The sequence below is a fragment of the Triticum dicoccoides genome, chromosome 7B, assembly GCF_002162155.2.
Source record: "Triticum dicoccoides isolate Atlit2015 ecotype Zavitan chromosome 7B, WEW_v2.0, whole genome shotgun sequence".
Classification (NCBI taxonomy): Eukaryota; Viridiplantae; Streptophyta; class Magnoliopsida; order Poales; family Poaceae; genus Triticum; species Triticum dicoccoides.
Genome location: NC_041393.1, coordinates 770,686,062 through 770,709,515, shown reverse-complemented (window position 1 = coordinate 770,709,515; position 23,454 = coordinate 770,686,062). Strand labels below are relative to the sequence as shown.

General features: G+C 44.0%; 3 protein-coding genes and 1 long non-coding RNA gene across 4 annotated transcripts in view; 2 read left to right on the top strand and 2 right to left on the bottom strand.

The window, feature by feature from the left end:
- The first annotated feature begins 3,214 nt into the window (after nt 1-3,214).
- On the top strand, nt 3,215-4,840 carry LOC119339783 (disease resistance protein Pik-2-like). Its single transcript, XM_037611704.1, has one exon. It carries the CDS (start codon nt 3,215-3,217, stop codon nt 4,838-4,840), a length of 1,626 nt encoding a protein of 541 aa, XP_037467601.1.
- An 837-nt stretch (nt 4,841-5,677) lies between these two features.
- Nucleotides 5,678-8,472, bottom strand: LOC119337432 (coiled-coil domain-containing protein 12-like). Its single transcript, XM_037609571.1, has 5 exons — nt 8,282-8,472; nt 6,995-7,126; nt 6,310-6,442; nt 6,099-6,213; nt 5,678-6,014 (listed from the first exon to the last, which is right to left on the bottom strand). The coding sequence occupies exons 1-5, from the start codon at nt 8,395-8,397 to the stop codon at nt 5,956-5,958; spliced, it is 555 nt and encodes a 184-aa protein (XP_037465468.1). The 5' UTR covers nt 8,398-8,472; the 3' UTR covers nt 5,678-5,955.
- Nucleotides 8,473-9,610: 1,138 nt separating this feature from the next.
- Nucleotides 9,611-12,328, bottom strand: LOC119340465. Its single transcript, XR_005164556.1, has 2 exons — nt 11,952-12,328; nt 9,611-11,667 (listed from the first exon to the last, which is right to left on the bottom strand). It is a non-coding gene; the product is annotated as an uncharacterized LOC119340465 (long non-coding RNA).
- A 7,738-nt stretch (nt 12,329-20,066) lies between these two features.
- Nucleotides 20,067-23,454, top strand: part of LOC119336442 (protease 2-like) — a 6,314-nt gene continuing 2,926 nt past the window's right edge. The window contains exons 1-5 of the mRNA XM_037608461.1: nt 20,067-20,418; nt 20,911-21,191; nt 21,293-21,487; nt 21,873-22,219; nt 23,076-23,367. Of these exons, the coding sequence (XP_037464358.1) occupies nt 20,082-20,418; nt 20,911-21,191; nt 21,293-21,487; nt 21,873-22,219; nt 23,076-23,367 (1,452 nt within the window). The 5' untranslated portion in view covers nt 20,067-20,081. The remainder of the gene's footprint in view (nt 20,419-20,910; nt 21,192-21,292; nt 21,488-21,872; nt 22,220-23,075; nt 23,368-23,454) is intronic.

The window sequence follows — 23,454 nt, the reverse complement described above, 5'->3', positions numbered from 1 at the left end:
AAACAAAGAGAACAGAAACGGAAAAAGAAAACCAAAGAGAAAAGAAATAGAAAAAGGAAACCAAAGAAACTAGTGCAAACGACTGAAAAAGAAACAAGGAAAGACAAAGAAACTCGATTGAAAACAAAAAAAATAGAGAAAAGTGAAGGACAATGAAGAAAATGAGAAAGAAAAGAAAAAGAACCCGATGGAAAACAAGAAAAAACTAGAGAAAAGTGAAGGAAAATGAAGAAAATAAAAAAGAAAAGAAAAACTGATGAAAATCAAGAAAAGACCACAAGGAAAACAAAATACCGAAGTATAACAAAGAAAACCGGGGAAGAAATATGAAAACCAAAGGTAAAAAAGGAAATGAAAAAAAAACAAAAAACCACACCAGCGATCAGACTAAACGAACGACCCAATCAGAACATGCTACTGGGCCGGACTATATGCGCGCGTTGCGGGGTGCTCAACGCAAGAGGAGCTACCATCTTGTTATAAGCAAGATATAGCTCCCGCGCATTTTCGGTGTCTAGGTCGAGCCACTCATGTGGTCCGCTCCTCCTAAAAAGATAGCATTTCCTATTCGGCTCTTTTTGTAGGAGCTGCCTATTTGGCTCTTAAAGTACCGGTTACTTCATTCTTCTCAAACGCGATCCCCTATTCGACGGGCCGATGCAACCTTCCATGAATTTCTGTTATGGGAAGCTTCTAGATGCTTTGATTTGGTTTTTCCTTCTTTCTTTTCTGTTGGGTTTTCTACCGGTTTTGGTTTATTCATGCATTTTTTTCTTTTTGGTTTTTTTCGTCCATTTTTTATGTACGCTCTTCTTTTTTATTTTATTTTTTAAAAGTCCTGAACAGTTTCGCACAAACTATCTTTACAGTCATGAACATTTTCCAAATCCGCGAATAATTTTCGAAATTTAGGAATATTTTTCCTAATTCATTAAAAAAATTAATTCCATGAACAATTTATGAAATTCCTGGACAATTTCTAAATTCCAGAACATTTTTTTTAATTCATGAAAAAAATTAGAAATCAATATTCTTTTTCAAATTCACAAACTGTTCTCAGGCCATGAACTATCTGTTTTAAACTCGTGAATATTTTTTGAATTCATCATTTTTAGAATTTAGGAAAATGCTTTTTGTTAGTTATCCATGTTTTGTGAAAACCAGCATTATTTTCTAACAAATTTTGAAAACCAGGAGAGCAGCAGCAGGCATTCGAGCGATCCAGCACACTAGCAATGTGTGTCTGCGATGTGTGTCTTGAAACGGGCTGCATGCGAGCACACTTATTTTTTTTTGGTTTTTGAGGGGAATCGAGCACACTTACTGGCGGTTAAGGCACCGGAGAGGAGCTCTCCTAAAAAATCGTCTCTCCCACATACCATTATCTTTTTAGGGGTTAGAACAACTGCTAATCACACCAGAAAAATCATTACACACGAGATCCTAGAGCAAGGATGGGACATCAGCCAACAAGAAAAGGTCATCGTGCATTTTTACGTAAGTCGCTGGCTCATGGGCGAGCTTGTTGCAGTCTCTGTTGATACTGATAGCTTGCATGATGCATGAGTCGCTCGAGGAGCCATCCTCAATGCGGGAACTCAAAGACGCTTTGCAGAGTATGTATGCGATTCGATAGCAGTCCCTGTCCTGATGGATATGGTCACGTGTTCTTCGAAAACTTCTTGAAGGTTGTCTGCGGTGAGCTCCTGACTATGTACGTCAATTGTGTCTACATAAACTTCTTTTTTTTTTTGAAAATTTGACCGAGTCATTGCTGATTAAGTAAAACTTTTTTTGAAGTCCTAAATTTTGCAAAATCACAATTTTAATTAAATCTGAGAATGGTTGCATACTTAAACCATACTTGAACCATACCCGTATACGTATTCTCAAAATCATACTTGAACCATAACCGTTTAATATCATTTTCAGCCCAACCAAAACTAAAACCACTATTTTTTCCACCCAAACCAATTTAAACCCAATACATAACCATGGGTTTAAACCCAATACATAACTATGGGTTTGACTCAATGTACATCTGATTACACAAATTGACATGTTAAGAAGTAAATGAGATAGAACAGACATAAGTGCATCTACAACAGTTTGGGAGCAAAGTTATCCTTGAGATACAGTCGGCAGACAACAAGAGGCAAAAGACAATGCACACGACTGAAAAGCTCACTAATAAGTGTATTAAACCCAATTCCTTAGCCAAAGCACAAGCAGACATGTCTGATTTGCATGTGGTGTTTCCCCAAAACATAGAATTACAAAGTGCATCGCAGCATGCACGCGGATCAAAACTACTCATTGTTGGTGCGTCGTTTGTTATTGCACATAACCAATGCCCAGAAACTGGTTTGAACCCATAGTTTATAGCCGCTAATAACCAAACTATTTAAACCCATAACCAACTATACCCAAACTAGTTTCTCCACATACCCAAACCAAAACCAAACTAAAAAAGACTCGGCCCAATAAAACCTGAACTAATCAAACCCAAAGTAAAAACCGAACCATTTCACCCGGTTTTTGAATAACCATTCCCAGGTTTAATTTTAATACACATATGGAGAAGGGGTTGGAGAAAATTGAAACATATGAAAAAAAATATGTTTTTTTTAAATTGTTTGGAGTAAGGGCACAACGACAGAGCCTACATGAAGGATACAATGTCCACGGACGCCACCACCGTCGGCCAATACAAGATTGGGCAAGTGATGTACCCCTGCACGCCCACCCCTCCTAGCACTGCCAACCACCAGCGACCACCCACCCGCGTGGCCATGGCCGCTCGCCCGCACCCGAGGCGCAAGTTCTGCTCACGAACGTCGTGCCTCCCGCCGCCAGGGCCGCTGCCCAGCATCCAGACACCCCCAAGACCATCCAAAGAGATCAACTTTGAGCCACAAGGACTCCCCCGACCGACGAACCGTAGCATACGCCCCGCCTTGAACGTCGTCGGAGTTGCGACGACTCGCACACGGACGGGGAAAGCGGGAGGTGGGGGAGCGAACGCATCCGGACCGGCACACCCCTGTGCCAATGACGGGTGGCCCAAGCACGTCGGCGCCGCCCATCCCTCCAGCCAACCTCCCCACTGGACACACCCCTGTGCCGCCCCACCGCAGCGGCCGACGCAGACCCGCGCAAAGCCACCGACGCAGACCCGACCACCGGCAAGGAGGATCCCCACGGACCACCGCCAATGGCCAAGAATACTCACGAGGAGCCCATCTGCGTTGTCGCTGTCGTCCAGCCGGCGGTACGCCTGGAGCCCGACAAACACACCCGCCTACCACCGCTGCGGAGGCGACTAGTAAGGCGGTGGATTGCAGACGGTTACACGAGGGACAGCAGTCAAGAGTCTGCAGAACATAATGGGGAGGTGCTCTTCTCCGATCTTCATGAAAGGAGCATAATCCATCAGCCACCACAAAAAATAGCCACTGCCACACTGGATGGCCCAAGAATGGCCATCTGCCAAGTCAATGGTTTCATACATGAGTACATCGTCGCACGGCGAATGGACGAGAACCTGTTTGAACTGGAAGGAAATAGTGCCCTGACCACTCAGCGCACAGGGCGTCACCTTGTCATATTTGGAAATTGGAACAGAGATAGAATTGTGTTCAAGAGCATTGACTTCTCACGGCTACGGTCACTGACAGTATTTGGGAAATGGGAACCATTCTTTATCTCAAAAGGTATGAAGATTCTCCGCGTGCTTGATCTAGAGGATGCACGGGGTATGAAGGATGCTGATCTCGAGAAGATGGTGAACCTATTGCCTCGCCTCAAATTTCTCTCGCTACGAGGATGCCGTGAGATCTGCCATCTACCCAGTTCACTGGGTGATCTGAGGCAGCTCCAGACTCTGGACGTCAGGGGCACCTCTATAGTCACCCTTCCGGAAAACATTACCTTGTTACAGAAGCTGCAGTATATTCGTGCTGGAAGTGGCACCAAGGAAAAAACATCCAGCATGTTGAACTTTACAGCATCAGCTCCACCAGTTTCATCCTGTTGGTTACCCGAGTTGTGCAAGCGTCGTCAATTAGTTGGTGTTGTGGTACCTGGAGGGATCGGGAAGCTGACCGCATTGCATACACTCGGTGTTGTCAATGTCGCTGCTTCAGGGGGGGAAGCTATACTCGAAGAGCTAAAGAAGCTGACCCAGTTGCGGAAGCTGGGTGTATCTGGCATCAACAAGAAGAACAGCAATGAGTTCTTCTCTGCAATCAAGGAGCATGTCCATCTGGAATCATTATCCGTGCAGCTCAACAAGGACAGTCAAGTTTGCTTGGATGGCATCCCCCTGCCGTTGGAGAACCTGCAAAGCCTTAAATTGTATGGACTTGTTAATGTCCAGTTGCAAGGTAGGAGAGACGGGCTAAGAAAGCTGCATTTAGAGATGGCTACAATAATGGAAGATGACATAGAGTTCCTTGGCAAGCTACCACTGCTATGTGTTCTTCGTGTGAAGCAGATTCAAGATGGCGAGCTCCATTTTCATGTCGTTGTGGATGGACAAGAGGAAGACTCATTCGGGAGCGTCAACGTCCTCCAGATTGCTTGCGGTTGCAGCTCCAGCAGCTTACATGTTACTTTTGGATCTAAAACAATGAAGGAGCTTGAGCTGCTCAAGGTTGACTGCCACGGTGGGTCGCCACCATATCTGTTCTCTGGCATAGAGAATCTAGTACAACTAAAGCAAATCTTGCTAGTTAAATGTTCCAACACTGAAGCACTGAAGGGGCAACTTGAGAGCCAGCTTGCCGAGCATCCCAACAAGCCTGTTGTGAAGCTGGAGGAACCACCACGATCGTCCTGAAGAGTCATTGTCTCTTTACTTCTCCAAGTAATTTTTCTTTCTACCGATCATTAGTAATTTTATTTTTTTGGTAATTCCTGGTTGGTTTCTGTAAAGCTTTATGTACATGGCTTCTGTTGGTCATATTATTATTGGTTATGTACGTACCTTTTTCATGTATCACAAAATGTACTACACTAATACCCACCACTGGATTTCTGCTTTAATTACCTTCATTCTCAAGCCATGTACATATATGTGGTTAATTGTCGTCCGGTTTGCAAGACTAATACAGTACGGTGTAATATATATATTATAAATGAGTTGGTTGCAGTTATCTCACTTTAAACATCTTTAAAATAGGTCCATATTTCTTTTTCTTTTCCAAATGATGTTCAGATTAAATCTGAATTTACCATGCCTGTTCTGGTAGATAATTTAACAACCAGTTATTTAAAATTGCCATAGTTTAAAAAACAGTTTGCTGCATCAATCCAAAGATCTAGATTATGTGGATTTTTTCCTGGGAGAACGGGCAGCTATTTTGCTCATTCTTCTGATTGTATGTATAAATCAAGCAGGGAAGCTAGTTTAGTTCCACAGCACAATTAAAGGGAGACTATTTTGATTACAAATACTCTAGTTATTTCGGTAATCAGCTGACCTCAATTTTTCAGTCGGTTGCTCACTGCCCCGCAAGCTGCTGCCTGCTCCCTGATATACCGCAGAGCTGTTTGATTCACTTCGATATATTTGACACACATCCCCAGTCAAAGCCCAAAACATCAAAATCTGCAAGCATCTGGAACAGATTGAGACACAGCAAAATTCATCACCTGTGCAATGGGCAATGGCAAAGTAAGCACGGCAAGTTCCATGGCTATATATGGTCCACATTCATGAAAGGAATCATATTCAATTTGATCACTAAGACATAAGAAACTAATCATCACTAGAACTCAAAATTCTGGATACTGAAATGAAAAGCATTATCCATGGATCAGGTGAGCACACGACTACAATTTCCGTACATTAGTCCTCAGCCCACACCGTGCATTACAAACACATCAATGTTTGACCTCGTCTAGCTGCTTCCTCTGTTCTACACAAACATTTGGACCTGCACCAGTACCATGTCACTCTTGAGCTGCATCGCCTCCCTCCTCCAGCGCCTCTTTCTCCTTTTGCTGCTCCACTGCGCAGGAACAGAGTGGTTCAACATGAGCAGTTAGTGAGTGCACAAAACTAACTAACCAAACATCTACCAGTTACTACTCACATGCAATTTCCGCCAGAGCTTTCTGAGTGCGCTTCTCCAGCTTGTCGATCCTCTTCTGCACGTCTCGTTTCAGGTCCCAGTTTGGGTTCTTTGGGGCGATGTTCCCGAAGGGATTCTGCAGATAAGTAAATATGGTGAGTTTTGCCCCGTGAAAGATGCAAGGATGTTACAGAATTGTGAAGGTATGATATGGTGTATCCAGAAATGTTACCTCCAGCTGCTTTGATTCAGCGGCATCAGCAGCGATCGGATCTTCAAACTTGGGAAGAGACAGCGGGGCCATCTTGCCACCTCGGAGCCGCTCATCATGAGGAAGGTAGTTTCTGAACTTCAGTGGTACCTCCCTGCATCAGAAAGATTACATACTTGTGAACAATGATACACCCACCATTAATAAAGAGTCAAGTATGCTACATGTCATCAATTAATCCCATATAAACATTTCACACCACGGACAAAAGGTTTGCGTATACTTAAAAAAAAATCAGGACATCTGGCACAAAGAATTTATGATTTTATAATCGACAACCCATTGACTGATTAACCGAAGTCAGGAAATGCTATCTCAACAATCTGACAAATAAACTGATTATAGAGAGCATACAATTCGAGATTATACATGGCAAGGGATTGCTGTGTAAATCAAATTCAGCTTTTATTTATATAAGAATAACAAGGCATTGCAGTGTAACTAAAATTCAGCTTTTACAAGAATGGCAAGCATATAACTGTGCAACAACAGGAACGAATTCAGATTTTCAGTCAGGTGCAAATGGAGGTTTCACTAAAAATAACATAAAGGCACTGGGCCAATTATTATACACAGAACGTATATGTAAAAAACAGAAGGCACTCAAGAAAGCTAGTACATAAAAGTTGTCTGTTCAATCACTTACCCATTGTCTTCAACCTCATCGGATTCCTTAGTGGGGCTAACGTTCTCCTTGGAAGCATCCTCGGGTGCATCCACAGAACCTGGTAATGCTGGCCCTGTCCCCTGTTCTTCTGCAGTCTCATGCTCACCATTCCTAGTGCAGTCAACGAACATAAAATTCAGCATAGATTCACTGGCACGGACAATACAAATTTACATCTCCTAAGTTGATACATTGTTCTCATGGCTCAGTCTTGTAGCTAGTACACCCCAAGGAGCAGCACAATAACACTCTAGTTCAATTCAAACCGAGTTATTGTTACGAGAACAACATCAGGCGAACCCACAATGAGATATACTGTCATTTAAATATATGGTGATTAGTTTGCACTCACTGTCATGCATTTATGTGGTTCAACATATAACGCAGAAACATGTTATCAACTAACATGGAGCTAACTCTGGCAACACAGAAGTGAGACATCAGCAGTACATGTGGAACTTGTATAACTTGATGAATTATTTTCAGATAAATGTTCGAGCATTCTGGACATTGTTATGTTTCTACACCTACATTGACTGGACACAGATGGCACCGACCCATCAAATCCTAATGCTTATATTAACTTAAACCTTGTGGATTTTGGTATGAACTAGCGCACTAATAATAATGATGGAAGTTGCCTCAATTTGATAGGTAAAGACCGACGAATCAGAGCAAACACAACCAAAATCCATAAGGGGTCGTCGCAGCAAAAAAAATGTTAAACAGCAAACAGGACAGGGAGTTGTCTGCAAAGCTTATGAGAGGGGCTCCTCCAGATGCACCGTGTGAGGTCACAAACTCTGAACCATCTTTGTTGAGCTTTCAGGTTCTTGGCTAGTGAGTAATCCCACAGACCCAGACCCTGTAGCACAGGGGGGGTGAGGACCAACGTCTCCGTCTCGGATCCTTGAGACAGTCCTACGGGTTCAAACCCCCATTGCCTGCGCACTGACTCAATACGCGCTAAACAAAAACTCCAAGCGGTCTGCTAGTTCTAGGACCAGCACAGGATTCTGTAGCACCCAATCCTGCCAAATTCTCCAAATTGAGCATCCGCGAGCATTGCCAGCTATGCTAGGATGGGCTTCTCCCCACTCAGCGTACACCAACCAACATACACAGAAACAAGCACCAACCTAGCTTCAGTTCACTCCCCCTCAAACAAAAAATACACTAGCAGGCCTAGACGCGGAGCCGTCGCAGTTACTTACGGCACACCATAGGGATGGGCGAACGATAAGGGAGGGGAGGGGGAGAACGTACTGCTGGTCCGCGTCGGGTGCGGGGGCGGCGCCGTCGGGGGTGGAGAGGAGCTCCTTGGCTGCGCGGAGGGCCTTGAGGCGCTCGCGGCGGGCGGCGGCGTCCTCCTCGGCGCCCATCCCGACCTGGATCCGGCTCCGGCTCCGGCGCCGGGGAAGCGGGCTAGGGTTTCGGGGATTTTTCTCTGCTCGATTCGCTAGTCGCTACGGGAGGAGGAAGAAGAAGAAGGTGGACGTGCACGTTGGGCTTCAGTGCCTTGGATATTCTTGCTGTGCGGGCTGGGCTGGGCTGTCTACCTTACCAGTCCCGGGCTCCCGGCCCAGCGCCAGCGGAAACAAATGGAAATTTGAATTCTCCTTCTGAAAATACTTGTCATCAAAATAAACAAAAAGGGATGTATCTGGACATATTTTAGTTCAAGATACATCTCTTTTTATTCATTTTGATGATAAGTATTTCCGGACAGAGGGAGTATATACGTATATGTTTCTTAAAGAGAATACAATATATATATATATATATATATATATATATATATATAGGGTCGCGCTATTCGTCACTCTGGGTGAGAAATTCTTATTCCTCACCCCAGTCCATCCGGGTGCTCAGTCGTAAGAAGCCATGCATGCCTGTAAAAAAAGTATGCATGCAACTAAGATTACCAGGCACTCTGCGTGTCCCAGCCACTGCCCAGTGCCCACGTTGGTTTTTTCCTGTAGATAAAGTATGCATGCAACGTAAGATTACCAGGCACTCTGCGTGTCCAAGCCCAGTGCCCACGATGCTTTTTTTGAAAACACCGGTGTAAGAAAAGTGCATGCAAATGTAACAAGGTTGTCTCTAAAAAAACGTAAACAGATTATTTTCCACTAAATGAGCTCCGATAATCAAGTTTTCATTCCACTAATTCAGCTGCAAATAGTCACTCACATTAGAAACTGGCTACCGATGAAAGAAAAATTTAAGTCAATAAAGTGTTAACACGTTTGACTTGTTAACCCTTTTGTATACCACTGGCTTAAGAAATTTCGAAGTTGACATGAAATACTCACATAAGAAACTGGCTATCGATGCAAGAAAATTTTAAGCCGAGATAAAGTAGAAACACATTGGACTTAATAACCCTTTTGTGTACCATAGGCTTAGAAAATTTGGAAGTGACATGAGATAGGAATGCCGATGTGAAACAAGAATATCAGTTACTTCAGTGTTGCTGCTTGCCATTGACTTGAACAAAGCTAGAACCTGGTGTGTAGTCGAAATGCCTATGTATACAATAATATCAACACACGGTTTAGTGATTTGAATTTAAAATAGTTGAACTCAAAAAAATGAACTGAATGTGAAATACATTATGCCATATAAGAATTCTACGTGCCAAATACATTATGTCACGGAAGAATTCTAGGCGCCATCATAAAATAGGAATCCTGACATAAAAGGCATGTCCCGGTGACTCCAAAGCTGGGGACTTGAGCTTGAGGGCATCTAAAATATATGCTGCCATGTGTCATAAGAACTGTAGTACCAGCGTGTCCTCATTTGCCAAAAAGATGGAGTCAATCTGTGTAACAAACTGCATAAGGCAGACTGAAGATTTCAGTTGCACAATGCGTCGGCGATAGACATGTTGATTCCTTTCAAAATGAGTTGAGATAGAACTGCAGAAGCTATGCATTTCTTGTCCCAATGGTGAATAGTTGATATCTGAAACGGTAGCAATATTCTGTAAGAGGCATCCAAATAGGATATGCAAAAATATGGATAAGGAGAAAAACAAAGCTTTAGTTAGAAGTTGTTGTTATGTGGCATCACTTTGTTGTGCATCTGCCCATGGAATCTTCTTCGGTTTCCTTGCCATGTGCACATCAACAAGTCATGGATGATGATTGTCTGCAGAATAATTCGTTAGGATAGACCCACTCACCACATCTCGTAAAGCAATATCAGAAAATTAGGAACACGTTATCCATGTACCGTAGAGAGAGGAAGAATTATTACAGCTTCCACAAAGGAAAGACTACAAAAAATCCACAGTATGAAGAAACATTCAACCTTTTTTATTCCAACCAAATGATCTAGTTCATTCTTTTGATAACAACTTCAGTTCAGAAAAGAATGACCATGCCCCCACTGAATCAGGCCATGTGCTGCCCAAATAGACACATGATTGTCAAGATAAGTTTTGGAACTATTGAGTCACTTATAGCTTCTGGCCTAGTGTCGAGATGACAAAATGAAAATGATCAATAGCATACTGGATACGCAATTTATGAACAAGCTTACAAGCATGAATTAAATCATGTAGATGAATCAATTTTAAGCAGAACCAAGTAAATGCATGTCTATGGCAGTCGTAAAAAGTCAGGCACTAGAAAATAATTATACTTAAATGGACAACACTGCAAGATAGGAAAATCAGCTGAAGATGAATAAAATCAATGCCTTACTGCCGAAAGAGCATGTAGATTGGTTGTAAGAGATGCCGCCACCTGTTTCGAAATCAACTGTCAGTTCTATATTACTCTCATCGCCTCATCCAGATCATGTTCCGCTCAACTCAATAATGTCGGAACTCGCGGTGGCAGAAGGTGCACGGGTAGTCGGGTAGGCGCACGGCCGCCACGCATGCGACCGCCTACTCCTCCCAGAAGTCTCACTATTGTACGCTGCTGCTGCTGATGCCCATGGGATGTTGCAATCCTGTAATATAAGTATATAACATGTATCTTGCTTGGGAAGTTGTGGTCGACATTGTAAAACAGCAAGTTTCAAAAGAAAATGAGAAGGAAAGGTTCATGTAGCCACGAGGCCTTCTAGTGTCAATGAGATTGAATTGCTAGTTATTTAGCCATGTATACCACACAAAAATCTTAGCTTCAGAATATGATAAAGGAGTAACTGAGTGCAACTGATCATCACAACCGGAACCTAAAATTACATTTGGCAAAGAAAAAGCATCATGGCTCAATAAAAAGTTGACTGGTGTCAAACATACATAAAAGAGAGATTGTAAAACAAGACTTACATCAGTCATATTCGCAAAAAATGAAGACTTACATCAGTTAGGACAAAGTTAATATAAGCACCAAAAAAAACATCACAGGATCAGAATTTAAATCCACAGAGAAACCGAAAGTGAGAGCTAACTATGTAACGGCATTGCGGTCAAATAAAAAAAATTAGGAGCAAAATCCTCATGTATCCCCATGATGTTCTCAGTGTTTCTCAATGAGAACTGGGCCTGGAAAAGCATTTGAAATTATAAATTAGTTAAGAAAAAGTTATGTTGTGGCAAAACATGTAAAAGGGTGAATTCTGTTGTGCAAAGTTTAGTACTTCGTGAACTCCCCTCCTTTCCTACGTTGTGAATCTCCAAACTCTGTTACCTGAAAGAAGACAAACGTACATAAACAGTTGGAGTATTTGCTCATTCTTTGCCCTGGTTCTAATTTCCAAATAGGCGTACATTAGTGGAAGCATACATCCATGTGCTAGTCATACTAAATTCTCACGGAATTAACAAGTTCCAAAAATTAACGTCAAGATATATCCTCTGAAAAAGTTGTTAGGCTCACACGTAGCTAAATCACCCCTTTCTAATCGCTCACAGCTCCAGATCAGGAGAAAAAATTTGAAGGCTGGAGAAGAGGCTAAAGACTAGAGCCTTAACCTTGTTCGGGGACGAGTTGGAGGTTGGGCCGCCAGCGAGTGGTCTTTGAGGACAACGGCGTCGTGCGGCGCGGGTGGTCGGGTACGACGGATGCAGACACGTAGTAGTATAGAGCAGAGGCACTAGGGCAGAGGAGTCGGAAGAGACTCTGTTCGCATCCCTGTCGCCATCGCCGGAAGCCAAGTCGCCGCTAAAGAAGGGACCATGGCTGAGCTTGCCTCACAGATCTGAGCGGTGGTGGGGCTCCAAGCACAAAACAAAGGCCACCTGCAGCGTCGCACGCCGCCGAGGCCACCCGCGGTGGTTCCTTACACCGAGGCCACAGCGTAGGCCGTCGAAACCATGGCTGCTGCCCGCTCGCCGCCGGAAACTCCAGCCGCTCGTCTCCGAAAGTCCGAAACCGCTCGCCCCACGACCTAGCCGGAGGAGGTGCGCAGTGGATAGAGCTCCTTTTTTTTCTTTGACGGAAGTGGATAGAGTAAATGCCAAAACGAGAACGAACAGAACGGTCATGATCCCTAAAAAAAAACCGTCACGAGTAATACCGTAAGAAAAACAAATAAAAATATAGTACATCGGCTAGAGTGGTGCAGCCGTGGTGCGGTTTGTGCGCTGAGCCGCACCAAGCTCTGGTTCGGTCGTTTGACCAGGGTGGAGAATAATAATTCCTCACCCTGGGTGTCTAATAGAGTATATATATATAAATATATATATATATATATATATATATATATATATCTACTCCTAATGGACGAATTGGTTGAATAGTCCCCTTCCACTTTCAACCGGTTTATTTTCAACCGGTTTTTCTTCGTCCCACCTCCCATCAGCCCCTCCCACCGGTTTTTCTCTTTTCTCGTCTGACCGGCAATACCCAACGTATTTATGGTGATCAATCATAATTAATCCACATATAGTAATAAATCAATCCAGGTATGGTAAGGTCATAACTCATGAAATTTTGAACATGGCAATTATATGGTAATAAATTTAAATTACCCCAAAGGCTATCAATCCAGATATGGTAAGGCCATAACTCGGGAAATATCGAATATGGTAATAAATTTAAATTACCACCAGGTATGGTAAAGCTATCCACGTATAGTAATAAATCATATAGTAATAAATCATAATTAATCCACGTATAGTAATAAATCAATCCAGGTATGGTAAGGCATAACTCAGGAAATTTTGAATATGGTAATTATATGGTAATAAATTTAAATTATCCCAAAGGCTATCAATCCAGGTATGGTAAGACCATAACTCGGGAAATATCGAATATGGTAATAAATCAGCGATCCGTCCGCGTTACTAGCTCATCCGATAAATCAGCGATCGAGTAATTAAACCGTGCAGTAATTAGTACTCCCTCCGTATATGGAAGGAACCGCCGGAGTATTCCATAGATTAGCCACAGGATTTTGGCAATCTCGCTGTGGCATCTTGGATTTCGGAAATCACGCGCCCGCAGACGCCGCCGTGCCCCCCCCCCCTGCAACCACCGCCGGAGTCGGAGGCGAACGCGATCGCAATCGCGACGTGTATATATATACAAGGACGTACTACGTGCACAAGGGCCTGCAAGCAAACCCCAGTGCTCCTGATCACCATGCATTTCTTCCAGGTCGTCATGGCGTAGATGTTCCCGTGCGCCGTGTGGGCGGCGATGGCGCCGGCCGTGGCGACGGCAGCGACCACGGACGGCGCTTCGAGCGTTGAGCAGGGCAGCTCCTCGTCGACGGCGTTCGGCCCTGGCGACGCTAAGGTGGCCTCCGACCCGGGCTCCTCCCCGGCGTCGAGGTCGTCCACCTCCTCCTCCTTGCTCGGCGCCCGAAGCAGCTCGTTGAACAGCGCGCGCTCACCGGTGAGGGAGGGCGGTGACACGGCCGCACGGAAGGGCCACGCGCTAAGGCGGTGCCTGCGCAGGTTCGCCAGAAATCTGCAGCGCGCCGGTGCTGCGGACGAGCGGCCAGACGGACGCGGGAGACGGAAGGGCCGGGCGACGAAGCCGGACGGGAGGGTCGCCGCCGGCGAGGACGGCACCGCCCGGGCGAGGGAGGAGGTCGTCGCGAGCGCGATCGCCTACTGCAAGTGCAAGGAGTCGAGCCGGCAGCGCTGCAGGCCGCCGTTGGCTCCCTCGCCCAGCTTGGACGGCTGGCTCCTCGTTCGTCCGGAGGAGGAGATCGGCACCAGCGCCACGAGCGCCGTCTCGCCCTGCGAATGTGCGCAGGGCACCTCGAGCGCCGCCGCCCCCCACCACGGCCACGCGGCCTGCGACGGTACGTATTGTCAACCGATCCGTCGGTCGATCTGCTCTGCCGCACCCGTGCACGTCTAAACCGTCGTTGATCTCCTTCATGCAGCAGAATGCGGCGGCGGCAGGCCGTCGACGGTGGAAACTCGGCGAGGTCCAGCCGGGGAGATGGAAAAGGGTGACGCTGTCGACGGGCTTGACGGGGACGTCCTTAGGATAACGAGTTACTTTGCCGCCAAATATGTGCACGCGGTGCGCCATTGAAGAATAGCTCGGGGTCCATCTCACATGAGGCGAAGCAAACAGTTTTTCGTAATCTAGAGGACCTTGTCTTACGTACCTTCGATCTTGTATGATCTGTCCATATCAGTGTGCGAGTAGTAGTAATATGATTGTAGTAAGATCTGTCCATATCAATTGTCGATCTTATTCTTATATGATATGATGGCTTGCAGCGTTCATAAGATCTAACGAGAATCTCCTGGAGTTAACGACACAATCGTTCGATTGTTTCTGAATCAGACTGCAATTTTGAAGCTTAATTGGCAAAGGAGTTAAGATATAGACAATCCTATTTATTCGAACTAGCTTTGCTGAATCGAAAGAAAAGAGACAACTTGGATTCAATCAAAAGAAATTAGAAGATTTTAGTACTGGCATGTATTCACCTCAATCAAAAGAAACTAGGTCACCACTATATGCTCTGTTTGTACTCTACACATGAGGAATATATTCACCTTTAACTTCTTTTTTTGCGGAAATAAGACTTTCATTCATCAACCACGGTCATTACACTCCAGATTTTACATAGAGCGTGAATTCCATCCGGTGCATGCCCATGCACGTTGAATTATCAAATGAGTATAAAGTTGGTCTTTTTTTAACTACTACACTCCAGATTCTCGAGCATGGAGATAGGCGAGTTGTAGACCAAGAGCTTGTACAGATATAGGCGAGTTGTAGACAAGAGCTGGTGGGCAGCAAGAAATGCATGCACACCAAAGAACAAATCTGAGTCACATGCCTACTTCTATTGGTTTCTACAAAGAGCGGCTAGCTTAGATCTTAGACCAGTCGGTCACTGTCGAGGTCGCCAAGGTGATCTTACAGCACCGCCGTGGAGATTTCTCATATGATTTTATGTAGGCAAGCCGCAAGCGGTGGTGGTGATTGGCTGGGTGGTGTCGCTGCCTTGGGAAGAGACGAAGTGATGGTAAAAGTAAGCAGGATCCGATGATTCTTCCGTGGGGATAGCCAAAGTCAAGATGTCGACTACAGACTCGTCGCAGACTTGCAGTGAACCTGGATGCGGCAAGCCTGATTTGTGGATCGATGACGGGTCTTGACTTTGTTAGGCTGGGATTGGATGGTTGCGGAGGGTGGTGTGCTTGGTTGGGTTCCCATGGAAGAATGTGGCCTCCTCGTGGATCTGGTCATGCCCATCCTAGAGAACATTGTGTCCCTAGCTCCCTCGAGGAGCAAGGACAGTGCAAGCGGCAGCAGGGGGTAAGGGTAGATGTGGGGAGGGATGTCGGCGGCTGCTTGAGGTCATCATGATGAAACCCTTGACGTCTCATCTTTATCAATGGAAGTGGAAGAGCACGAAGTCGAGATTGGATAGGAGTTTGAGTTCTTTTTGGCACCGATCGGTTCCCCACTTTAGAGATGTATTTTTTTTGCGTGCGAGCAAACAGTGGGTTGATTCTAAAAGGGATAGGCACTTTTCAACAGAAGTGCATGACGAACCAAAAATATGACCTCATTTTATTCGTTTGATAGATATCGTATTATTCGTTGTTGTTCGTTCGGTGAAATTTCCTAATATTTGATTGTTGTGTTTCTAATTAGAGCACCCCATAATCACCCAATATGAGGGGATGATAAATGAAAGATACTGATTATAAATTTTAAAGAGCCCGTGGCAACGCACGGGCGTTATACTAGTATATATATATATATATATATATATATATATATATATATATATATATATATATATGACTAACTTCCAGACGACCGGAAGATAGTAATAGATCCGAACGATTGTTTTTTCCTTTCCAACTAATCACTCACCTAATTCTACTTTTCATACTAGCTAATCGTGGTTACTCAAAAAAAAATACTAGTTAATTGTGGTTACCACGGAGGAATAGCATGCACATGTGCTCATTTGGATTTCATGCATGCATACAAACTAGAAGACAAAAAAGATATGTCATCAAAAGATTCTTTTTATTTCAAACTTTAAAATATTTTGTAGCTCTAACAATCGCTCCGATTCAAATTCCGTCTTCACATAAAAGATTCGTCTCGATGAGATCTTCGAAACTAGATCCCATGTTGGTATGTTTTGACGACCTTTTTTTTCAGGTCAAAAGTTATCATGTCTGGGCAACGTAAACTATCACGTCTACGATACGTAAATTATCATGATGTTTGCACTGAAGTTATCAGGGTATGTTTCCATTTTTTTTGTCCGGGTCAAAATTTGTCATGGTATTTGTAATTAAATTATCGCATTTGTAATACTATCGTCTACCATCGGTGTTGTCTCTTATAAAACGGATTTTTACGAGTCGTGCCGGCAGTGGCGGAGCTTGGTGGAGACCAACCTGGGCCATGCCCCCCCCCACCCAGCTCATAAGAAAGTTTCTGTATATAGCCTATTATTAGGCCTATTTGTCCACTAAAAATCACCCCAAAACAATTATGTTAGCCCCCCAACCCCTGACCCCCCATGATTTCGGCTCAAGCTCCGCCACTGCCTGTCGGGCCATGCCCATTTAGGCGTGTGTGGGGCCGTGCAGTGCCAGAGACGACTCGTTGGCCACCTATGATAAGGTTTATTGTGCGTAAAGTACTATGTTGATTACACAGAAATTATCGACTATATGCTTTTACTTTTTTGCCCTGTTCAAGGTTATTATGGTTTTTGTACGTAAGTTATTAGATACATAGAAATTATCGACTATATTATCACGTTACTTACACAAAATTATTTGTTTTACATTAAAAAAAAACTTAGTCAAAAGTTATTGTGGTGCTTGTACGCGAGCTATCATCTCTATTGTGCGTATATTACCATGTTATTCACAGAAGTTATCAGGGTATGTTTTTCAACAACTTTTTTTCGGGGTCAAAAAAATTACCGCGGTGTTTCTACGTTAGTTATCTACTCTGTGATGCTATATTACCATGAGAAGTTACCGGGAGGCCTTTTTTTGTCCCACACCATATAAAAAAAAATCCTCTGGTCAAAGTTACCGGGGTGTTGTATGTAAGTCATCATCTCTGAGATGTGCATATTATCATTGTACTTGTGTAGAAGTTACGGGGTATGCTTTTCAAGAAGTTTTATTTCGAAGTCGAAAAGTTACCACATTGTCTAAATGTTAGTTATCAGCTCTGGTGGTGTATGTTATCATGATATTTACACGTAAGTTATCAGAGGTATGTTTTACAAACAACCTTTTTCCCCGAGAATTTTTTTACCGCAATATTTGTACGGAAGTTATCACGTGTATGATGCGTAAATTACCATGCTATTTACATAGAATCCAGGAGTGTGTTTGCCAACAACTTTTTTCTCCTGTTCAAAAAAGTTATCGCGATGTTTGGACATAAGTTATCATATTTGCGGTGCATAAATTATCATGCTATTGACAAAGAAGTTTCCAGAGTTTGTTTTCAACAACTTTTTCCCATTGGTCAAAAGTTACCATGATGTTTGTAAGTAAGTTATAAGGTCTACAATGCGATGATCACATAGAAATTAGCATGATGAGGCCTTCGAGTGAGACAATACATCTCATATCTCATCCTCTCTTCCACGATTCTGGCACGAAAGAGGGTAAAAGATTCGAAATTCCGATTCACTCAACTTCGCTTAAATCTCATATGTGTTGGAGCGTTGAGCTGTCAATGTTTCTCTAAAAATTCTGGTCGGTTTTGTTGTTTGCCAGTTTGGCAATTCAATTGTAGTTCAAACCAACAGATCAAATACAAGTTTCTTGAACATAAACACCAAAAAGATGGAGGATTGATTGGTTGGCTAGCTACAACTTAAACCAAACAAGCACAGTTCAATCCCTTGGCACACATGTATTTTTGCGTTAAATCACAATTTAAATGTGCATGCATATAATTAGGAGGCTTAAATTAATATGACAGTTACTTTCCTAAAAATCCTGACCAAAATTATGATTTAAATATGCATGCATAAAATTAGGAGGCGCAGTGATAATCCTTGTTTAAATCTGCATGCATAAAATTAGGAGACGCATTTAAAGAAGATCAGGATAATTAAGCTGATCCAGTAATTAGTGAAGATGATTAATGCGATCCAATAATTGCGGGTGATGAGAAATGGAAGAAAAGGGAAGCGAATCTTTGCGGCGCGGGCACGACGCCAGGTTCGGTCGCATAAAAAGCGCGTTGCTTCGTTAGACCGTCCGATTAAAAATGAATGTCATCCGAGTAGTGCGGATCTGTTACAAAATTTCATACGGCAGGAATTTGAAAGCCAAATTCCTGCCGTATGAAATTTTGTAACAGATCCGCACTACTCGGATGACATTCATTTTTAATCGGACGGTCTAACGAAGCAACGCGCTTTTTATGCGACCGAACCTGGCGTCGTGCCCGCGCCGCAAAGATTCGCTTCCCTTTTCTTCCATTTCTCATCATCTCGATATATATATCGAATTTGTTTCAAACTACTCCCTGCGTTTCTTTTTACTCTGCATATAAATTTTTTTGTAGTCAAGATAATATAATGCCACTACTGTTAGTAAAACACAATTTGCTTCATTCTTGATGTTTACCAAGTAAAAATGAAAAAATAGAAAGAAATATCACGACGTGTACAATGACTAGTAGTACTACTCCATTTGTACGGCCGCCATGTGATTTTTTCATTCAAATCCATTTGTACGGCCGCCATGTGATTTTTTCATTCAAATTCGTGGCTTTACCTCCCACCCGCTCTCGTCTCTTCAGCCAGCGCGCCCGTCGTGTCTGCCAACTGCCACGGAAAATTCCCTACATTCTATTATACAGCAGGCGCGATTCATTGTACGTAGCCTGTCCTCTCATTGCCTAATGGGCTATTTTGCTGTGGGCAGTGCACAAATGCATTCCTGATTCACGAGTTGAATGTACGTTCCATTTCGGGACTATATAAATTACACATGAGGTTTACCAGAAGTTTATGCGTGGTGTGTGCGCGTACCCTATATAAATTGCACATAAGGTTTACCGGAAGTACTCCACCTTACGCCTTCGTTTTTTATCGTACTTCCATGTTTCTCCAGTCTAAAGACTTGCTAATCGTTACCGAGTAAAACGAATTCGTTGGGGCGGGGGAGGGGGCAACCGCCCCCTCCCCCCCTCGTCCCTCCACAAATGGGCTTGCTCCAAAGCTCTGAAGCTTTTCGCCACCACAACACCTCGTCGATGGTGCGCGTGTTCGTCTACGTGGTGGTGGCGTCAATGGATGTTCTTCTCGTCTGCGTGGAGGGGGTGGTGGCAGCTCTCACGGGAGCTCCAGCACGTGGAGCGGGCGACGATGCTTTGCTTGATTGATTATGATCAATCAGCCTCTTCATCCTTAGTCATGCTACTACTATCTCCTTATACAGTTCTTCGGAATAACTCCGGTCTAGAGGCCCTAACTTGTACCGGCAAACTCGGAAGAATTTCTCTGGATTTTTTTGCCATGATTTGTTCAAATTCGAGCCGTGCAATTTGAAAACCCCCATATACTCTACCATATACCCATATCCAATCCAAGCCACCCAAACACCCAAATCGTGCGGCGGAGGGAGACCCACCATCGTCATCACCGCCATCGATAACCGACGGATAAATAAACGATGCTCCTCCGCATCGGCCTCGCCGTCGGCTCCACGCTCCCCCGCCTCCCCCACCCCCTCCCCTCGATCCCGCCGCCGCTCCGGCCCCAATCCTCCTGCCGCCTCCTCTCCCGCCGCCGCGCCCTCCTCCTCCTCCCCCTCTCCTCCCTGCGCCCCTCCTCCTCCTCCGCCGCGATGGCCGCGCCGCCGGTGGCCAGGAAGGTGCCGCGGAAGCTGGCGGAGCACGGCGACGTGCGCGTCGACGACTACTACTGGCTCCGCGACGACGCGCGCGCCGACCCGGCCGTCCTCGCCCACCTCCGCGCCGAGAACGACTACACCGCCGCCCTCATGTCCGGTCAGTCAGATCAGCAGCCTCCTCGCTCGCCCTCCCCCCTAGGATAGATAGATGCCACGCTTGCTTGCCACTCGCTGGTTTTGCTTCGATCTGTGTGCAGCCTTACTCCTATGATGATATCGCTGCTTCGTCCTGCTAGGGGATCTGAGTGAGCAGATCGCTTTAGTAGATATTTAGTGTGGTGCTAGCTTCACCTAGATTGATTACCTAGTGATATGCCATGATACTAGAATTGCGGCGATTAGTAGATCAAGCAGCACTGCTAGTGTCGGATCAGCGGAATTTACCTGATTATAAGTCCATTCTGCCTGATTATTGCTAGTGGAATTCCTCCGCTTATGCCGTGGAGGTGGTTGCAATGTTATCGGGCCACAATGCATAGTATGTGCCTGCTCGTGCGCATCCATGCTGAATGTAGATAAAGAATTAGAGCTGTATTTCGGACCAGACCATCTGTTGAAGTATTTATATCTGCCATTTTATGTCCTCCAGATACCAAGCAACTCGAGGACGAAATATTCGCTGAGATCCGGGGGAGGATCAAGGAGGACGACATAGACGCGCCTCTGCGCAAGGGGCAGTATTACTACTACAAAAGAACGTTGACCGGCAAGGAGTACGCGCAACGCTGCAGGCGTCTTGTGCCGACCGATGGCCCTGTTACAGTCCACGACGAGATGCCCACAGGCCCTGATGCGCCTGCTGAGCATATTATTCTGGACGAGAATTTAAAGGCTGAGGGCCATGACTACTACAGCATCGGGGCTTTCAAGGTATGGTTGTGGACCCCACATCCTCTTCTCCATGTGTGTATGTTTGTTTGTTAATTTTAATGTCCCATTTTAATGTCCAACTTGGATGCTTCGCATTTCAGGTCAGTCCCAGCGGCAAGCTAGTTGCCTACGCAGAAGACACCAAGGGTGATGAAATCTACACTGTTTATGTCATTGACGCCGAGAGTGGACAGTATGTTGGGCAACCACTGAAAGCAATTACTTCTGACATTGAGTGGGCCGGTGATGACAACCTTGTTTACATAACAATGGACAACATTCTTCGACCAGATAAAGTATGTTAACTCTTACTCTTACATAAAACTTATCCTCGTCTATGCTAGCAACGTGCATACACGTACTAGACAAAAGAATCAATAATGATGATGTGACGTAGTGTGATTGCTCTATTGATCATTGGTTGCAATGTTGTTCATGCTGCTGTTCCCTACATACCAATTCTTGTATGTTATTTTCCGGGAAAGGGGAAACGTTACTTGAATTCCTCATGTGCACTTCAACAATAAGATATTGAGTTATTCCTTGGCCCATATATGTTTTATAATTGGATATTGCAGTACCAAGTTTGGGTATTCTCATCAATGTGTGTGTCTGTGCATTTGGGTTTACAAGTGTTTGTAATAGTTTATTGAGTCCTTAGTTTTTTATGGGTGTTTGCAGGTATGGTTACACAAGTTAGGATCTGATCAATCGGATGATACATGCCTGTATCATGAAAAGGATGACACATTTTCACTTGGTCTTCATGCTTCCGAAAGCAAACAGTATTTATTTGTTGGATCTGGAAGCAAAAATACAAGCTTTATATTTTACCTAGACATACCCAATCAGAGCAAGGAGCTCGCAGTTTTGACACCTCGCGTAGATGGCATCGATACAACAGCAAGTCACCGTGGAAACCATTTCTATATTACAAGGAGAAGTGAAGAATTCTACAACTCCGAATTGGTCGCTTGCCCGTTGGATAATGTAGCTGACACCACTGTCTTGCTACCGCATAGAGAAAGGTAATTAACTTCACTGTACTAATTTATGTTTGGAAGGTCGGTCAGTCTTGTGGTTGATGGATCATATGCTGGTAGACAGTACACAATTGTGTTTTGAAACACCATCCTCAATGTAATATTATTTGTATTATTGTATTTGTTTGTGATATACCTACTTGAAAGATATAGAAACGGTAATAGAAAAAGCATGATATTTTTTTAGCTTTGACATTATTCCAAAATAGAAGATATTGTTTGTAGCTCATCAATCTTATTTCTAGAAAGCTTCACATTAACATTTTGTAGCTCCAGGCTCGAGCATGAAACTTCGCTGTGGAGTTAGTTCTGGCTTACAGATCTGAAGATCTTGGTTGTACTTTGTTTTTCAGATCTTGCTTGTGTACATAATCGACACCACTATTGGATAGCTTATGAACCTGTTCTCACTATCTTCAATTTTTTGGGCACAAGCCTGTTACTCTATGCATGTTGTAGTAATCTTGGGCATATGGATCATTGGTATGATGGCAATACGATGTTCTTGATTTAGCTACATCCGCTTTCTAGCTTTTGTTTCTTATAGTTACAAAGCAGGTCAGAAGCTTGATGCCATGAAAATGACACTCCAGGGTTTTCTCTAATATACCCAAAATATCTGTGGTGAAGTATGGTGTTAGATGATTATACTAGGACAGTCATGTATTATCTGTATCAAATTTGAAACTGCACACACCTATCAGTTAAAGTTGTTTGTTGCGAATTTAATTGACAGTGACTTGCTCTTCTTATCAATGGATGTACTATGTGTTAGGGCTGCTGTAATGCCCATTAACAACATGAAGTGCATTATTGTCTAAATACTTGAAACTCCTTGCAGTGTGAAAATTCAGGATGTCCAACTCTTTGAGAATCACATTGCCATATATGAGCGTGAGAATGGTCTACCAAAAGCAACTGTCTATCGCTTACCAGCCACTGGAGAGGCAGTTGGGCAACTTCAGGGAGGACGGGCAATTGATTTTATTGATCCAGCATATGCAGTGGAACCTGAGCCATCACAGTTCCATTCAAATGTTGTCCGCTTTTATTATAGCTCAATGAGGACGCCACCCTCTATCTTTGACTATGACATGGATACGGGGGTGTCGGTATTGAAGAAAATTGACACTGTAAGTTATCACACCATTTAGCTTTGGTTTACGTATGTTTAACACTACCAGTACCAGTGCTATGGAACAAATTGTGCACCTGGTTTA